The sequence below is a fragment of the Pan paniscus genome, chromosome 4 (assembly GCF_029289425.2).
Source record: "Pan paniscus chromosome 4, NHGRI_mPanPan1-v2.0_pri, whole genome shotgun sequence".
In the NCBI taxonomy this organism is placed as follows: domain Eukaryota; kingdom Metazoa; phylum Chordata; class Mammalia; order Primates; family Hominidae; genus Pan; species Pan paniscus.
In genome coordinates, this window is record NC_073253.2 from 41,550,239 (window position 1) to 41,569,569 (window position 19,331).

Genomic DNA, 19,331 nt, shown 5'->3' on the forward strand with positions numbered 1-19,331 from the left:
ACATGGGAATTGTGGGAGTTATAATTCAAGATGAGATTTGGGTGAGGACACAGCCAAATCATATCATTCTTCCCCTGGCCCCTCCCAAATTACATTTTAAACCCAATCATGCCTTCCCAATGGTCCCTCAAAGTCTTAACTCATTTCAGCATTAACTCAAAAGTCCACAGTCAAAAGTCTCATCTGAGACAAGGCAAGCCCCTTCTGCCTATGAGCCTGTAAAATCAAAAGCAAGCTAGTTACTTCCTAGATACAATGGGGTTACAGGCATTGGGTAAATACACTCACTCCAAATGGGAAAAATTGGCCAAAACAAAGAGGCTACAGGCCCTACGCAAGTCTGAAATTCAGTGGAGCAGTCAAATCTTAAAGCTCCAAAAATGATCTCCTTTGACTCCATGTCTCATATCCAGGTCACACTGATGCAAGAGGTGGTTTCCCATGGTCTTGGGCAGCTCTGCCCCTGTGGCTTTGCAGGGTAAAGCCTCCCTCCCAGCTGCTTTCACGGGCTGGTATTGAGTGTCTGTGGCTTTTCCAGGCACACAGCGCAAGCTGTCAGTGGATCTACCATTCTGGGGTCTGGAAGATTGTGGCCCTCTTCTCACAGCTCCACTAGGCAGTGTCCCAGTAGGAAATCTGTGTGGGGGGTCCCACCTCACATTTCCCTTCCACACTACCCTAGCAGAGGTTCTCCATGAAAGCCCCACCCCTGCAGCAAACTTTTGCCATGGACATACAGGCATTTCCATACATTCTTTGAAATCTAGGTTCCCAAACCTCAATTCTTGACTTCTGTGCACTTGCAGGTTCAACACCATGTGGAGGCTGCCAAGGCTTGAGGTTTGCACCCTCAGAAGCCATGGCCTGAGTTCTGTGTTGGTTCCTTTCAGCTACGGCTGGAGCAGCTGGGATGCCAGGCACCAAGTCCCTAGGCTGCACAACATGGGGACCCTGGGCCCAGCCCATGAAACCATTTCCTCCCTAGGCCTCTGGGCCTGTAATGGGAGGGGCTCCCATGAAGCCCTCTGACATGCCCTGGAGACATTTTCCCCATTGTCTTGGGGATTAATATTCAGTTCTTCATTACTTATACAAATTTCTGCAGCCAGCTTGAATTTCTCCTCAGAAAATGGGATTTTCTTTTCTATTGCATTGTCAGGCCGAAAATTTTCCAAACTTTTATGCTCTGCTTCCCTTATAAAACTGAATGCCTTTAACAGCACCCAAGTCACTTCTTGAAGGCTTTGCTGCTTAGAAATTTATTCTGCCAGATGCCCTAAATCATGGCTCTCAACTTCAAAATTCCACGAATCTCTAGCACAGGAGCAAAATGCTGTCAGTCTCTTTGCTAAAACGTAACCTTCGCTCCAGTTCTCAACAAGTTCCTCATTTCCATCTGAGACTACCTCAGCCTGGAATTTATTGTCCATATTGCTATAATCATTTTGGGCAAAGCCATTCAACAAGTTTCTAGGAAGTTCCAAACTTTTGCACATTTTCCTGTCTTCTTCCGAGCCCTCCAAATTGTTCCAACACCTGCCTGTTACCCAGTTCCAAAGTTGCTTCCACATTTTCAGGTATCTGTTCAGCAGCACCCCACTCTAGTGGTACCAATTTACTGTATTAATCCATTTTCATGCTGCTGATAAAGACATATCTGAGACTGGGCAATTTACAAAAGGAAGTGATTTAATGGACTTACAATTCCATGTGGCTAGGGAGGCCTCACAATCACAGCAGAAGGCAAAAGGCACTTCTTACATGGTGGCGGCAAGAGAGAGAGCTTGTGCAGGGAAACTCCCATTTTAAAAACCATCAGATCTCATGAGACTCATTCACTATCATGAGTATAGTACAGGAAAGACCCACCCCGATAATTCAATCACCTCACACCAGTTTCTCCCATGACATGTAGGAATTGTGGGAGTTACAATTCAAGGTGAGATTTGGGTGGGGACACAGCCAAACCATATCAGCATGTTTTCTTGCTAGGGTTTATAGATAGGAATGGAATTGCTATGGAACAGATTTGCTATGAGATATTAGTTTCTCTAAATGTATTAGATAATGCTGCTGTGTTTTCCAAAAATGGTTGTAATAACTTACATTTCCTCTAGCAGTGATTGTGAGTTCTGGAGACCTTGGTTAATGATTTAACTTATTTTATTATTTTTTAATAAGACTGATGTTTAAGGCCCTCTCCAGAAAAATTAAATCAGAACTTCTGGGGCAGGGCCAAGTCATCACACTTTTCCAAATATTCTCAAGTGATTCCAATGCAAAGCCAGAGTTGGGATCTGCTAATTTAAATTAATAAGTGGTTAGCAAAATACAAACCTATATCTTCCTTTTATAACACAGCCTACCCAGTCAGCTCTTAATTAAGATCTATTAGGTATAAGATTTTACCAAAGAACAACAAAAAGAGTTTTCTGTGAGTTTTACAAGTTATTTTTAACCTACGTTACTTACTGCTAAACCAGGAAAGAGCTTAAACATTTAGCAAAATATTAAAGCAAAAATGTGATGGATACAATAATCTAAAAGCAAATAATATTTTTCAATACACGTTAATTCAGAAGTACTTATATTTTTTAGGGCTAAGTAATGTTTCACAACACCCGAGTGGAGCCATTGAAATGTATGCAACACAATACGTTTTTGTTTTGTTTTGTTTTGTTTTTTGGTTTTTTTTTTTTTTTTTTTTGAGACGGAGTCCTGCTCTTTAGCCCAGGCCGGATTGCAGTGGCACACAGTCTCGGCTCACTGCAAGCTCCACCTCCCAGGTTCACGCCATTTTCCTGCCTCAGCCTCCCAAGTAGCTGGGACTACAGGTGCCCGCCACCGCGCCCGGCTAATTTTTTGTATTTTTAGTAGAGATGGGGTTTCACCGTGTTAGCCAAGATGGTCTCGATCTCCTGACCTTGTGATCCGCCCACCTCGGCCTCCCAAAGTGCTGGGATTACAGGCGTGAGCCACCGCGCCCAGCCCACAATACGTTTTTAGAAGACTAATTTTTTTTTTAATTCACATTAAATTCAACTCATTAAAATAAGTTTTATTCTGATTTCCAAAGCCACATATGTATTCATGTAGGTCTCAATTTGTTCATCTAAGTCATTTAGTAGACAAACATTGAATGAGACCATTATTATCTGCCAGGCCCTGTGGATACAAAGATGAGTGTGGTGGTCCCTGCCCTTGAGAAAAATACAGCTAGCTTACTTTTGTTCAGAATAAAATACAGATACTCTTTGACTTACGATGGAATTATATCTCAATAAACCAGTCATAAGTAGAAAATAGTGTAAGTTGAAAATAGGTGTTTTGTAGATATGATGGGATGGCCAAACACAAAACACAATATCCAAAAACCACTGGCCACACAATGCACTGTGGAGTATTGACTGATTACTCTTGTGATTGTGTGGCTGGCTGACTGGGAGCCGTGGCTCACCGTTACTGTCCAGCATCACAAGAGTATCACACTGCATACGGCCTAGCCCAGGAAAAGGTCAAAATTCAAAATTTGAAGTACACTTTCTACTGAATGTATATTGCTTTCACACCATCACCTTTCACACAATGATAAAATCAAAATCATAAATCAAACCATCATAAATCAGGGACTGTCTGTAAATATCTGGCCCATGAAATCACTATGTGATGAACTACAGCTCTAGGCTTAGTTCATTGTTTGTAGTTCTAGACACAAAGAATGTGAATAGAAGTAAGGAAACTGTCTGGACTACAAGAAAACAAATCTGCATGTTAAATTAATTCAACCTACATCATGTATCATGATATGAAAATTTACAGATATTTATAAAATGCCAAAAATGATGAACAAAAAGTCCAATGAAAAAAATTATTAAAAATTTACATAGAGAGTAGAAGAGAGAATTCGGCATGGGTATCATACACAATCTTTAAGATGTTTTCAGGATTCTCAATAAGAATGAGAAAGGGGTTGTGCCTTAGAGCATCTTCCATTTACACAGCCTACTCAGAGCTCTGGCATGTAGATAAACAAATCAGCCTTTTGTAAACAGGAGATCTGAGGTTGGTGAGCCCAGGATAGGAACTGCAAATACAAACACACTCATAAGAAAGACATGAAATCAGGACATTCCACAGAGCGCAAGACCAACATGGTTGGCATGGCTGGATCATAAGCCCAAAAGGTAGAGGAGGAGGACTGAAACAAGCATAATGGCAGGTTTTTCCTCCCTAAAACTTGTTTTCTGCTTCAGCACAGTTGAGACAATCATATTACAACCACCTGCGGCTGAAGATCACCTGAAAATAATTTGGGAAAACACCCATCACACACACATTCATTCCAGAAAATTCACATAGTGCTGTATAACACTGGAATGTACTTCCTGGATTTTGCATCTCATATTGGCAAGATACACTTTATTTTAGCTTGTGGAACGAATACTAAATCAGTTGCAACTTTGAAAAGTTCATCAGAATTTCAAGATAGCAACTCAATTTTTGACCTTCACATTCTGAGGATATTTCCAAACTAAATTATGCATGTAGCCACCAGTATAAGATATTAAGAATCCAGATACAACACTGTCTGGTGCAAAGATGGGGAGACCAAGGATTCAAAGCTCTGGATTTGAACACATAGCAAGCCTCCAGCTAACAGCTAGAATGAAATGGAAAGCCATTTAATTCTCAAGTTTCAAGTTGCTTGATCTGTAAAACGGACATGATAACTGCCCGGCCTACTACCTGGGATTGCCAGGGGGCTGTAATGAAAATAACAAATGGGACAGGGCTGTCAAGAACTATAAAAGCCAGTATTGGGGGGACTAAGCAGTTTTACACATTTGTCTGATCTTTTTAATACAAAAAACTACAATAAACAGTCACTAAATAGATATGTGGTATGTTTGAAAACAATTTTCCTGTGGTCACAATTTAAAGGCATAATTGTAAGGACTAGCTGCCTGCTTACCGAGCACTGTAATTGCATCAGATGTGCTATTAAGACAAATGTGCTGTAATCCCATGCTTTGGGCAGCAGGCGGTCATTAGGTGTTGTAAGTAGCAATTATGGCATACCTCCTCCTTTCCAGCCTGTATCGATTTTTCTTTCATTTGTTAATGTTGCTACAAGGCTATGATTCAAGTCCACCATTGATTTCACTCAACAGATATTTGCTGATAGCCAACTGTGTTCAGGCACTCTTCTGCAAGATCTCCCCTTACACCCTAGATGAGCTAGAATTCTCAGATGCCCTCCCACTTGACTCTCCAGGGACCCTGTTCTGTTTGGGAGACAAATGAAAATACATTGCAGTCTAATTTTATTATTGACAAGCAGAAAAAGTGTGGACTCATCATGCCTCGCAGATGGCCCTTTGAAGTCTGCATTGGAAGTCTGCCTTCAAACACAACCAGGAAACTGGCCATTCGCCTACAGCCAGGCAGGGTCCATTCAGTGCCCTTGCACTGGAAGCCAGTGTCTTGTGTCCAAAGTCCCGGATTGAGAAATATTAGAAATATTACACTCTTTGGGTATGAGCTACAGCTTCAATGGATGATTTCATCCTTTCCTTCACCAGTAAGGCACAATCAACAAGGGATATTCTGGTGAGACTACAAGAGGAAGGTAAATGGGATAAACCAAACCAGAAATCAGTATAAAAGATGCTGCCATATCTGGAGGGAGGAAGGGGAGGTTGGAAAAAGGTCAACCAGGAATACAGATGGGCAACGATTATCCATGAATGAAAAAAAGAAATGAACCACCACACCAACATTTCTTCTTTCATTCTTACTAAGTGTCAGTGACTATGATAAGGATTTTACCTTTCTTGTTTCTATAAAGAGCTAACCTTTATTCAGCACTTTATATGCATTATCTCATTTAATCCTGACAGCCATTCTATGATGTATGTACTATTACTATCCTTATTTTATAGGGGCAGAAACTAAGCCTTGACATAATTATGCAATTGCATAGGCTCACTTAAGTAGTATATGGAACATGAAGGATTTGAACCTAGATTTTTCTACCTCCAAAACTCAAGTTCTTAACTATTATGCCTCTCATTATACAAAGGATGGCTTGAATTGGCCCCAACTGCAGTGATATATCTCATGTACTTGTCAAGGAAAAATACATTAAAGCCAACAACAAAAAAAAATCAAGACTATAAAAATTAAATGTGTTGACAAGAAACATAGGAGAGTCATATACTACAAGAATTGGGGACTACTTTTTAAAAATCAGGGATTGACTCATGTAATACTTATATACTTGTATCTCCTATTATAAACTGCAGATGGGAAGATGGGAGTAGTGAAGAAAAATTTATACAAGAATAAAAAGTTCAAAATAGATTTTGTTGTTGTTGTTTTGTTTTGTTTTGTTTTGTTTTTTTGAGAGGGCGTCTTGCTTTGTCACCCAGGTTGGAGTGTAGTGGTGTGATCTTGGCTCACTGCAACCTCCATCTCCTGGGTTCATGCAATTCTCCTGCCTCAGCCTCCCAAGTAGCTGGGATTACAGGCATGCACCACCACGCATGGCTAATTTTTGTATTTTTAGTAAAGACACGGTTTCACCATATTGGTCAGGCTGGTCTCGAACTCCTGACCTCAAGTGATCCACCCACCTCAGCCTCCCAAAGTGCTGGGATTACAGGTGTGAGCCACCACACTCAGCCTCAAAATAGATTTTTTTTAAGAGGGCAAGGAAAGATAGAACCAGCCAGGTGTGGTGGCTCATGCCTATAGTCCCAGCTACTCAGAGGCTGAGGTAGGAGGATCGCTTGAGCCCAGGAGTTGGAGACCAGCCTGAGAAATATAGCAAGACCTTCATCTCTAAAAAAAAAAAAAAAAAAAAAAAAAAAAAAAAAAAAATTACCCAGTTGTGGTGGCACACACCTATAGTCCCAGTTACTAGGAAGGATGAGGAAAGAGAATCACTTGAGCCCAGAAGTCTGAGACCAGCCTGGGCAATACAGCGAGACCCCATCTTAAAAAAAAACCAACAAATTGAGAGTGAGGGAAAAATAAGCAGAAGGAACTTGAGCTGAGCAAATTCTAAGGACCCAGGCTCACATCCGTCACTCATGCTTCTCCTCTCCTCCAGATATTGACCTGATGTGTCGCCACTCACAGCACACATACATTCTCATGTCAAACTTGCAAAATAAAAGCAATTACAGTTATAGGTGTGGAAGAGGACAGTAGGTATATGGGTACCTAGGGTAGGATTACAGAAGATCTTTTGAGGTTTCTATCCATACAGCTTCATCCCCACACCAAGGCTTATATTTGAGAGAGTCAAGACAAGGCCTCTTAAACAACACTGGGCCAAGTAAAGGGGGACTTTGGAACAGGACGCACAATTATTCATTTCCCTAAGAATGTACCATCTCTTCTGGCTCCCTGCCTCACTTTCCTCCCCAGATCTCTCCTACCCAACTTTTTCAATCATGGGGATTTTAACCTCCAAACATTGGTAGTTTTAAAACCAATGTTTTATCTACAAACCAATATTTCATTTGGTTTGTAGATAAAATAGTACAAGGACAACTGCCAGCATTCAAATCCCATTAAGAAATCTATGAGAATAGCAAAATTGTAACTTTCTCCTTCAAGGTTATGAAGATATTCCTTGGTTACTGTCATTTTTTAAATTCAGCTTTAATCCCCTGCGTGCAAGCAAAAACTGCTATATGCATCCTGCTACGTTTTAAGGGGAGAAAAGCCCCAGAGGAGGTAAGCCAGGAATGGGACTTCAAAAACCTTCTACAGTCCCAAATCCTTTGGGAAGCACATTGGGTAGGCTGTTCACTTCCATTTACATTTTTTGTTCTTGAAAATTATAATTGAGGGAGAGAGAGTGACCGGAATCCAACTCTACGTTCTATTTCCCAGAAGTGAGAGTAAGTGCGTAATTCTCTATTCCAGTATAAGGGCCATTGTTGCCAGACAAAAGTAGGAAGCTTATTTTTTAAGGAAGAGTTTAAGCTGCTGTTTCTTATTTAACATGTAGTACCTTAAACAGAGAATGTGTTCAATAAGAGTTTACCTACTTAAACTGAAAAATGAATTCAAATGATTGGGAGGAGAGGAGTCCTTTTCCTTAGAAGTTTAATTCTATATTAAATTCTTTACTGCCAGAAAACATATTCCTCAAAAATTAAAAACTACAAAAGGAATGTAAGACAAAGAAGACATTTTAAAATTAAGGATTTAAAGCTTCACAAATAATATACATATATATAGCTGAGAGCTGTAAAACAATTTTATCAATTTACCATCATAACAAGTGCCATAGGATCTAAAGAACATTCTCTCCACCCCTAGTGTTCATCCAGTGGGTTGCCTTAGCAACAGAAGGAGTATACTACCAGCTTGAAATGTCAGAAAAGGTGTAGAGATGTTTGTCCCATTAGATACTATCAGAAGTGACAGAAGGCTAGACAGCAATACTGAGTGTGTACACAACCCCTTGAAAAATGTCAAGATTTCCAAGAGAAACATACAAAGCCCCTGAATCAGTTGTTACCCATAATGTATTGATTTCAAAACTTTAAAAAAAAAAAAACCACTGGAAACTTGTATTTCTTGTATTTTGTAATAAATCTGTCCTTTATGGGTTTCCTACCCACTGGTGTTTCAGCTAATGTTATTTCAAACTTGCTGTCCAGTACAGAGCTTTATGGCAGAGTAACAAAGCTGACATTTTACCTCATCTGTGGGCCAGCAATTAAGTCTTATAAATCAGTTTGCCCTTCTCTGGTTAGTAAGACCTGGACACAGTGCAGTCATCAGGCCAACCCACAGTGCCAGGCTCTGGGGCCTTGCTCTATTTTCTTTCTATATCTACGGCCAGCAGACAGTATTCAAAGATAAAAACACAAGCCACGCTCCATTTCAAACATTAAACAAATCTTGCTTGCTACCGGCTACAGATCTCTTTTCTGTATTCAAAGAAAGAGAAACAGATATTTTTCTCTGTCAAACACTGCTAGGCCACACATTCCCTTCTCTTGTTGCCTAGAAGGTTCAAGGTATGTGGCTTGAAGCAAGATGTGGCTGTCACATAAAATGAGTAGTTCCCATCCACTCTTTTGTAATGAACTGTTAATTCCTATGTAATGGCTTTTCCTGCAGATAAGAAGCAATATTAAAACTGCTTTTTAAACTTCTTAAGTGAACACTGAACAATCAAGACACATTTTAAGAACTGCTGGACCAAACATCTACTGTTCCCCAAAAAGCTATTGAATTTAAAAAAATAATAAATTTAGGGGAAAAAATAACTGCTAGATAACCCTAACTCTTATAAACTTTCTTCTGAAGTCCTTTCGGGCCTCTGTATTTCTTTTCCTTTTCTTTCCATTATGTGTAAAGCATAGAAAAACAAACATTCTCCTTCAAGAGGAACTAATTTATGAAGACCCTATTCAGGCAAGAGCAGAGTGTTATACTAACGACCCTTCTCCATAGTAAGAGCATCACATTACTTTACCTATACATTACACATGTGGGCCATGACAAGGTTTTCTATATTTCCTTTAACTTACTACTCATTATGCTGTGACTTGTACTTGGATTTGTCCTTGAAACTAACAAATCATTTCTCTAATTTCTGGATTCAAGTTTAAATCTGTTGTGGTTGTTATAACTCTATTGGTGTTATTTGCAAGTTAAGGAGTATACTCTTAATCTGACTTTTGGAAAATGTTCAATTCTCTAAGCCACCCTCAGTGGGTCCTGCTAGTTCCACCAGTTTGTTTTCTTTGGGGACAGCTCTCCAACCAACCATAGACCCACAGAATGAGAAGCTGTATCCTCTAAATACATCAGCTGTGTTGAAGTCCAAAACATTCCTATAGAAGAGTTCCAAAAGTTCAATTGGCTTACCTTAAAATTTTCTTTCACTCATAGAACCAATTACAAAGGCAGGAGAAAAGCTTAACTCTTTAAACTTGACGAAGCAATCTACCAGGTAATACTTTGTTTTGTTAAACACTTTAATATTTTTGCCCTGCAGATTCAATTCATGCTAGTACCTTTACAAAACCAGGTTTGGCACTTTGCGAGGCCGACGTGGGTGAATCACTTGAGGGCAGGCCTGGCCAACATGGTGAAACCCCATCTCTAAAAATACAAAAATAAGCCAGGCGTGATGGCACACACCTGTAATCCCAGCTACTCAGGAGGCTGAGGCAGGAGAATCATTTGAACCTTGGAGGCAGAGGTCACAGTGAACCAATATCATCCCACTGCACTCCAGCCTGGGTAACAGAGTGAGACTTCGTCTCAAAAAAAAATAAAAATAAAAAATAAACAGATTTGGTTATGTTTTTATGATTGATATAACAAAGAATCCACCTGTTCCATAATGAGCAGAACTTCTGCCTGTTAGGAGACCTTTGATCACATGAACTACTTTTACCTAGACAACTGGAAGAGTCCAAGTTCGTTTTTGAAAACAATAGTAATTTACTCTGGCAAAAAATATCTTGAGTCTTCCAAATTGTTATATATTAGTTTGTAAGTGTAAACATATGTGAGAAATATTCTTTATATGACCTCTTTGTTTTTTTAAGGAACTGGGCTTTATTTTTCTCTTAAATTAGAAAACCTAACCAGGACAAGCTCGACCTACTCCATAGGTTAGGAGAGAATCTACTGTGTTCACAGGAACGATGCCATCTGTCTTTGGAGATACCATTTGTAGTCCCCTTGGGTTCTTTATCCACATGGCAGCCCTTCACTGGTGTTGGCAAGCTTGGTGCTTGCCAGCCATGTTAAGCTACTGGGAACACAAGTGGAGGGAGGTAGTTTGATGGAGCAGGAAGGTCAAGGGGGCTTTCAACTCCAAAGTCATCTGAGCATCAACACATAAAACATTAGAATGTGTTATCCCAGTTAACCTAATTGTCAAAATTATACAAATCTCTGAGAAAAGATTTCTGCTCAAAAAACAAACAAGCAAAAAACCCAAAACAAAAAAAATAAAAATAAATTGTGAGATTCTGTTGAATAATTATATTACTATTCAACGCTTTACTCCAAATTTGGGCTTCTGAGACCCTGCACAAGGCACTATTATGAATGCTATTTCATAAAAGGAATGGTCTTAATTTTATGAACTAGAAATCCAATTTTATTTATGGTCTAAAATTAAATAAAATCTGGGATATTTCCTTTCCTCAAATACATAATGAAGTTGCATTGTGACTAATGACGGGTAAGATACAGGGCTGAAAGAAGGCTCTGCTTTTTGTTACAAGATCCATGCTCTACTCAGACTCTGGCCTTTTTCCAGATTCCCAGTCCTTCCTAATAACTCTCAATGATTGACAAGGGAAAAAAATGAGAAGTTCATTATAAAATGCAAAGAATACAGTAATGTGTCACAGCAGGGTTTTGATCACTCTTCCAAGACAAAGTCATTACAGAAATCAATGAATACTCCTTCGGTAAGATCTATTTATATTTGAAGAAATCATAAATAAATAAACACAAAAAATTTTTAATAAAAGTGAACACTGAGCATTAAAATAATTTTTGGACAAGTACTGGAAGAAATAATTACTAGGAAAGAAATTGTTTTCCACCTGTGATGCCACTGCCACTAATACATTTATAACGTCCAGTGGGTCCGATGTCACAGTTTATTTCTCACATCATTATTATAATTTATCTACCTGAAGACAAGCAACACAAATAAAATATGTATACTAAAAAAGATGTATAAGCACATAAGAGGTTTTAAACTGCTTAGATTAAAACTCTATTAAATTAAAAGTACAACGAAAAACAAATCCAAAACAGCTCAAGATTAGTGAAACCCCACCAAATGGTTATGAATAGGCAATGAGTCAAAATACATCCATAGAGTATACATGTGCATTGTAAAAATCTAATATAATCCAGTTAATCTAGGGTATTAATGTTAGTCCTTCACCAAATACTCTTGTTTATTCCCAACTATAAAATGATTAATTTATGTCCAACTACTTGATTCAGTAAATACAATAAAAACTCCACGTTTTCCTTCTCCCTAGTATCTAATACAATTTCTAAAGTACAAAATTAAAACTGACACAGAAGAATTTATATTTCAATCTATTCATCTAAATGCCCAATTTGTTCTTTTTAACGTGGAATAATTTTGACAGAAATGTACTGATAAATACATCTGTTAAGACCTACCAATCTAAACTTAGCCGATATCCATATATGAGCCCCTACATACATACATAACAGAACTGAGGTGTGAACAGGCAGACACAGAGACTTAAACACATGGTGGGCTGAATCAAATCTCATAAGATGGTCATAACCTTCAGAGTAAAATTCGACTTCAAACATGAGCATTAACCCTGTCGCTTGACATTGATGTTGTAGAGAAGCTACACTACAAGTCTAGGCTGCAGACAGTTTTACCTCAAGTACTATAAACTGCCTTTAGAGAAAGTCTAGAAACATTCCTAGAAATTTTCAAAGAATTGCTTACAATGCCAGGATTTTATATTTTGCCTTCAGCTTCATTTGTCCAAACCAATTGTATCTGCTTTCTACCTATGCACATATAAGTACATACAATACACTCTATATATGAAAATTTATTCACATGCACATACCAACATCACCTTTTACTGAAAACTTAATATGTTCAGATACTCTTCTAGAGGTCTTGCCATACATTATCTAATTAAATCATCACAACCAGCTAATGAAGCAGGTACTACTATGCCTCATTGTAGAAATTAAAAATGTGCAGCACCAGAACTAAAATACCTTGCCCAAGTCTCACAGCCAGGAGGTAATAAGGTCAGGATCTGAACCTGGCTCCACAGCACACATTCTTAACAACTAGGACACTAGAATAGAAAAGTGTTTTACCATGAAAAGAAACCACTCCAGTTTTTCTCTCATGAAAATACATATATTATGTATAAATACTGGCAGAGGGGTCAGAAAGGAACTCCTGGTGACATAAATCTGTCTGTTATAAAAATATGGATAAATCAAAGGCCACGACAGCTAAAAGCTTGGCAAACAAGAATGTATCCCTAAATAGCAATGAAAATGGCGATAGGATGACCCTCGACAACATGCGTTGTCAAGCGTTCTCCAAACTTATTTTTTTATGTATCTCTACCGGCAAAAATAACTTTGAGCAGGCATGCCCAGCATGGAAAACTGTATGCTTCTATTATTGCAATCCACGGATTAAATCCTAGAGAGTATGAATGTATTTCTAAATATCGGCATGAAAAATAAATATAGTATGTGGGTAACATGAATTCCATTTTGGAGACCCTTAGTTTAAGCTATTCACGTTCAGTTATGAGGTTCCATGACCTTCAACAATTTGTAATTTTTCAGAGGCACAAATTAAACCGCTGCAGGCACCAAGCTGCTGTGCTGAGAGACTTGCTGGCCTGGTGCTGAGAGACTTGCTGGCCTGGGGAGGGGCTGTGGGACTAACCTGCATCTGCCCCTGTGTGAGGCTGTGATGCTCTTCCTTTACTCATGGGAAATCGTGAAACCTTTGTGTCTTTGTCAAAATGGATCCACACCCCCCCCCAAAAAACACCTTCCAATATTATAGTTAGAAATCTTTTTAAAAATCCAAGAGGCTTAAGATGAAGTTTCTTAGCCAGAAAACATTATATGTATATAATATTTAGATATAGACAATATGTATCATAGATATATAAATTTATATATACTATATCTATATTAATGTAGATCATACATGTCATCTATCACTTACATATGTGAGATAGAAAGGGTGTATCTCCAGACGATCAGGTATTACTGTTGCAATTCCCCTGTATATAAGGACTTAGCACATAGCAAGAGTTTAAGAAATATTTGTTGAGCCAGGTGCCTATAATCCCAGCTACTGGGGAGGCTGAGGTGGGAGGCTCGCCTGAGGCCAGGTGTTTGAGACAAGCCTGACTCTGTCTCTAAAAAAAAAAATAAAAAAAAATTTAATTAGCCAGGCATGTGACAAACACCTATAATCTTAGATACCCGGGAATCTGAGGCAGTAGGATCACATGAGCCCAAGAATTTGAGGTTGCGGTGAGCTATGATTGTGCCACCGCACTCCAGCCTGGGCAACAGAGCAAGATGACCCTGTCTCATCAGCTAAAGAAGCAGGTACTACTATGACTCATTGTAGAAATTAAAAATGTGCAGCACATTTACTTTATTAAAAATATTTTATTAATACTTTATTTTTAAAAAGTATTTGTTGAATGAATGAATGAATGGTGTATCCCAAGACCTTTCAAGTATCATCACTGCAACTCCCCCTTATATTTCATATCTCCTTGCTGAATCCTTGGGGATAATAGCAAGCAGAACAAACACCACCCACACCCTCAGGGAGCCCACGCCATACGTATCAATTAGCCACCACACAGGAGAGTGCAGCACACAGGATTCAGGCATGGCTCGGTGCTGGACTAGACTTGTGACTTCCCTCATCCAAGGTCTTAAAAACAAGAGACGTCTTTAAGTGCCCAGAAGAGTTTTAGTGTGACCCTGATTAAAGGAAATAAACAGAGATCCTTTTGGATTGTGACTTATGGCTTTATAATTCTGTTTACAAAACTCACACCCCTTTACCCAGAGCAGTGCATTTAATCTCATCCATGATCGAATTTAAGCCAACCTGAAACTTACAACTAGAATTTACCAGGAAGCAGAAACTCTCAAAAATAGCATCATCTGACTACAAAGCTAAGGTCACAGGAAGGATAGCAAAAAAAAGCAATAATATATGTTGTATTCAATAAATTACAAAACAACATTTGTGTATTTCCAATAAAATTATATATAACTTGTAATCACCAACAAAAAGCAGCTATTGGCTGGACACATTGGCTCATGCCTGTAATCCCAGCACTTTGGGAGACTGAGGCAGAAGGATCACTGAAGTCAGAAGTTCAAGTTCAGCCTGAGCAACACAGTGAGACCCCATCTCTCAAAAAAAGATTTTATTTTTTCATTTTTAAAAAGCATCTATTGATCACTTTAGCCTCATGTCTAGTAAGGGCCTATATATAACATCTATAGCCTTGTTCACACGCAGATTCCAAATACTTGGTATTCAGAGTCCATTTGGTCTTTAGAACTCCAAAAACTAGTACAAATGTAACACAAATGCTCTCAGTGACACTGACATTTTCAAAGATGTCAATTCATTGGTTATGTTTCCCATGTGGTCACATGTCTTCCAGGTGTTTCACAGAGTTGGTGACATGATCTTTCTTGTCCAGTAAGCCTACCTATTTGGAAATGGGGCAGCAATGTCCCCTTCCCACAGCAAGAAAACTTGCCAAGGGAAGTGGTGCCACAGCCCAGAGCAGCTGACTCAAGAGCGTACCATAAAGAAACAGTCTTTCCCCACTTGAGACAAGGCTCTTCCATTTATCCCACACCTCCTGGCACGGAGTCACATAAACCAGCCCAGAGATGAGTGGCTCAGGACCTCAGGGAGCCCCTCCACATCAGAGCAAGGTTCAGGTAAAAAGTGGGCAGGAAAACCTGCCGAGGGGAACACACAGTATAGCATAAGGTACATTCTGAACTTGACACACACAGGGGATATCTGAATTTTCTGGTGATGACCCACCTTCAAGTGAAGAACTTCCCAACACAGTCCACTCTAGAGGCAATTCCAGATGGGTCAGAGCCAGCACGAGCTCCTCATCCAAGGCAGGCAGCGCTCCTGCCGTCAAGGCAAATGGGGTCAGCAGGGTCTGGTGGCTGCAGGCTGTGAGGCGATTGGCCTGTGTCACCAGCAGACGAGCCAGCCTGCAAGCCATGTTGTCCACGTAGGTCACTGAGCCGGAGCCCATGGTCACCGGAGAGTAACCTTCCGAGCAGAGGCACACAGATACCGTCACCGTCTCCTGAAGCCCATGGCCTGGACAACAAGACAGTGAACAGTTCACCCCAAGTCTGTAGGAGATGCTCTCACAGGGGTCCAATGTGCTAGCCCCACCACATAGCTTAAGCAGACAACACGCTCCAGGAGAACAAAGCAGAAAGGAAAGCCAGCCCATTACCCTTACACACTGCCAAGCATGTGGGCCAAACTAATGCTGACTCCATCTTCTTTCAGTAACTCCTGATTTTAAAACTTACCTTTACGAGCTCTGAGCACTTGACCATCTGTTCTCCTATCGTTACCAAACACTGCTATTCAGCATTCCTTTAACCTTTTACTCCTACCCTGACCCCTGAATTTGTGTTTGTTGTCTTCAAGTCCTTTGCTCTTTTCCACTCTGCCATTTCCTCCTGAGTCACATATTTTTACATATTTAAGCAATAAGTTTATAAGATAGCACCATACAATTACACAAGTTTGCCCTAATTCCATAGAGCTCCTTTGAATGTGAGTTAAGGTGGGTGAAGACTACCCAAGAGAAAACAAAAGGGAAAATATATATATACATATCTATGTGTGTGTGTGTGTTGTTGCTCACTACCCCCTCTTCTGACAATAGTGTCTCTGTCTTGTAGGTGTTCTCAACAATTTCTCCTGAGAGTGTCACCAAATCCTGCTGTTTGTCCCTCCCTTCACTCTTCCTCTTCTTTGCCCCACTCTCTTATTTTGCCAGAGCTGGGAAGCTCTTACCCAGGTACATTTTTATGCTGCCCTTGGCAGAATTTTCAGGAATTGGTGGCACCAAATCACTATGATCATGATAATCATGACTGGACAGAGAAGAGTTATTCAGCTACCACTGGTTCATAGCACCCTGTTGCCCCCAGTCAAATGGCTAACAGGTACAAGTCATTCCTCCTCTGCCTTATTCGCCAAAGACTTTTCCCAGAGGCTTTGCAGCTAGGGCTCCAAGGAACAAGACTATCCCAAGTTTACTGAAAGAGAACTAGTGTCACTTTGTCATCGACTCTTAAAAGTGGTCTCATGGTACGGGCACAGAATGCACCCACCTCCCACCAGACTACACATACCCAGGAAATATTAAATAAATCTGTCTTACAAATTTTGAAAGGTTGTCCTGGTAAAAGCTGTCACCAGGGAAATTCAAGGTTCAGAAATAGAAACTGTCACCTGCCTCTAGATTCTGTTAAAATGAAGATAAGAAACCTCACTTTTAAGTAGACCACAAACAATATAAACAAAAGATTATATTATCTTCCTCCTAAGGAAGGAGGAGGAGAGTCGCCACCACGTGCAAGTAAAGAAAAAGATAAAAAGTTTTGAAAATAGGAGTGGCACTTTAGTTATTATTTTTTATCCTTTCTCTATAAGGGCTTGATAAAGGAGAAAACCAAGAAAAGAGAGCAAAACTAAAGGTAGGGAAAACATTAGCCAGAGCAAAAGGGCAGAGGGAAAGCAACCAACAGCTGAAGTAACTATGTGCCGTTAATTAGATTTGTTTTTGTTTTTGTTTTTGTTTTGAGATGGAGTCTCGCTCTGTCTCCCAAGCTGGAGTGCAGTGACATGATCTCAGCTCACTGCAACCTCTGTCTCCCAGGTTCAAGTGATTCTCCTGCCTCAGCTTCCCAAGTAGCTGGGACTAAAGGCACCGGCCACCATGCCCAGCTAATGTTTATATTTTTAATAGAGATGGGGTTTCCCCATGTTGGCCAGGCTGATCTCAAACTCCCGATCTCAGGTGATCCTCCCACCTCGGCCTCCGGTAGTGCTGGGATTACAGGCATGAGCCACCATGACTGGCCCATTAATTTGGTTTGACTGTCTTTTCTTTCTTTTTTTTTTTTTCTTTTAACGATGAAGATTACTGGACTAAAGACAGAAGTGCTTAAAATTGCCGATGGTCTCAGAAATTGGACAACAGATTAATTCAGTGACCAAGACCAGGTAGAGCTAAGAGGTATCTGCACTTCTCTACAATTCTCACTGTGTCTGTGTTGTTTGCATGTTCACTGGCTACCTTCTTTCCACATGTAGCAGATATGTTACAGACAAGCTCCTTTAAAAATGATCTCAATCTTAACTCTAATAAAAATTAAAGAGTCTCTTTATGATACAAATTAAAAGGGCCTGAAAGACCCACAGTTAAGAAAAACCAACCAATCAATAAAAAAGAATTCTAAAATGCCCTCCCTGTCCTGTAGGTAATGACATTTTAATTCCACCATTAGGTTAAAGCCTGATGACTCTTAAATGCACAACCCACATACCAATAAAAATATAAAACAACTGTATTGAGAAGGGCTATTAGCTCATCACAATATGTGAACAGGATATATTAATTTGTCATCTATCAAGAAGACAACAGGGGAAATTACAGGTTTCCAAATGTAAGCATTTTGATGATGGGGAGAGAAAGTTCTGGAGCTGGAGATCCCCCAAGGAAGATTCTGGATGGACAGGGCATCAAGGAAAGAACCCCAGGGACCAAAGGGAGCAAGCAGAGGAGAGGCAGACCCATGGCTGCCAGGCTGCTTACAGAAGAATGAGGAAGAGAGAAGACAAACTTTGTCAATGTCAGTTCTGCCTGAGCCAACCCTGGCAATGAGTCTGAGGTTATAGGAGGTGATTAGGAGGTGATACTCAATAGACAGTGTTTCCTCCATTTGACTGCATTCAAAGCACACTCAACCATCAAAGTTGGGTGCAGTCAATAGGATGGGTCTGCCTGGTCTAAGTTAAGACTCCTAATTAAGCAGCAGATACAACTGGAAGAATCTCAGATGTGAGTGTTCTTCCTAACATACACATACGCACACAGGCACGCACACACTCCTGACCTTGCAGCACTGTTTTCTTTTTCTTCCTGGCTCTCTTCCTGGCCTACATCCCTGGAGGGAAGTTATTTGCAGACTAATTTCCCAGCTGCACAACAAAGAGGACACCTCACCTGGGACGCTGGACTGGAGAACGTTATCCTCGATGCGCTCTGCAATCATGACATGTCGCTGATGAGATCCGTCATAAGTAAAGTAAAACTCAGCATCTTCAGGAAGATACACATTTTTGTCAAACTTCGCATAGACCGTCATCTGCCCCTGAAAAAGGAATAAGTCGGGGCATTGTCACACTTCCTTGTCCTGGCTCTAAGAAAGCACAATACAAAGGGCCTGGGTCCATAACAGTGTCATTTGTTATGTTCACTTCATGTGGTTGAGTTCAAATAGCATGAGTGCTTCCTTCCAACAACAACACATTTGACATTAGGGAAGATGCTTCCTGATGTATTTAGGTATGGGTATCAGAGCTGGTTTGTTCTGTTTTTAAAGTTAAAGAAGTTCAGGGCACAGGAAAGAATTTTTTCTTTCTTTAAAATGTACTAGATGTAGGAGTGTGGTACTTCATTGCCGTT

At 40.0% G+C, this 19,331-nt stretch overlaps 1 protein-coding gene across 2 annotated transcripts in view; it reads right to left on the bottom strand.

Annotated features, from left to right (window-relative positions):
• ARHGEF28 (Rho guanine nucleotide exchange factor 28) overlaps positions 1-19,331 on the bottom strand; it is a 314,196-nt gene that overhangs the window by 172,218 nt on the left and 122,647 nt on the right. For both annotated transcript variants that reach the window (XM_034959953.3, XM_063604431.1), the window contains 2 exons: positions 18,870-19,017; positions 15,644-15,937 (listed from right to left, as the gene is read on the bottom strand). In XM_034959953.3, coding sequence (XP_034815844.2) covers positions 15,644-15,937; positions 18,870-19,017 — 442 coding nt within the window. The remainder of the gene's footprint in view (positions 1-15,643; positions 15,938-18,869; positions 19,018-19,331) is intronic.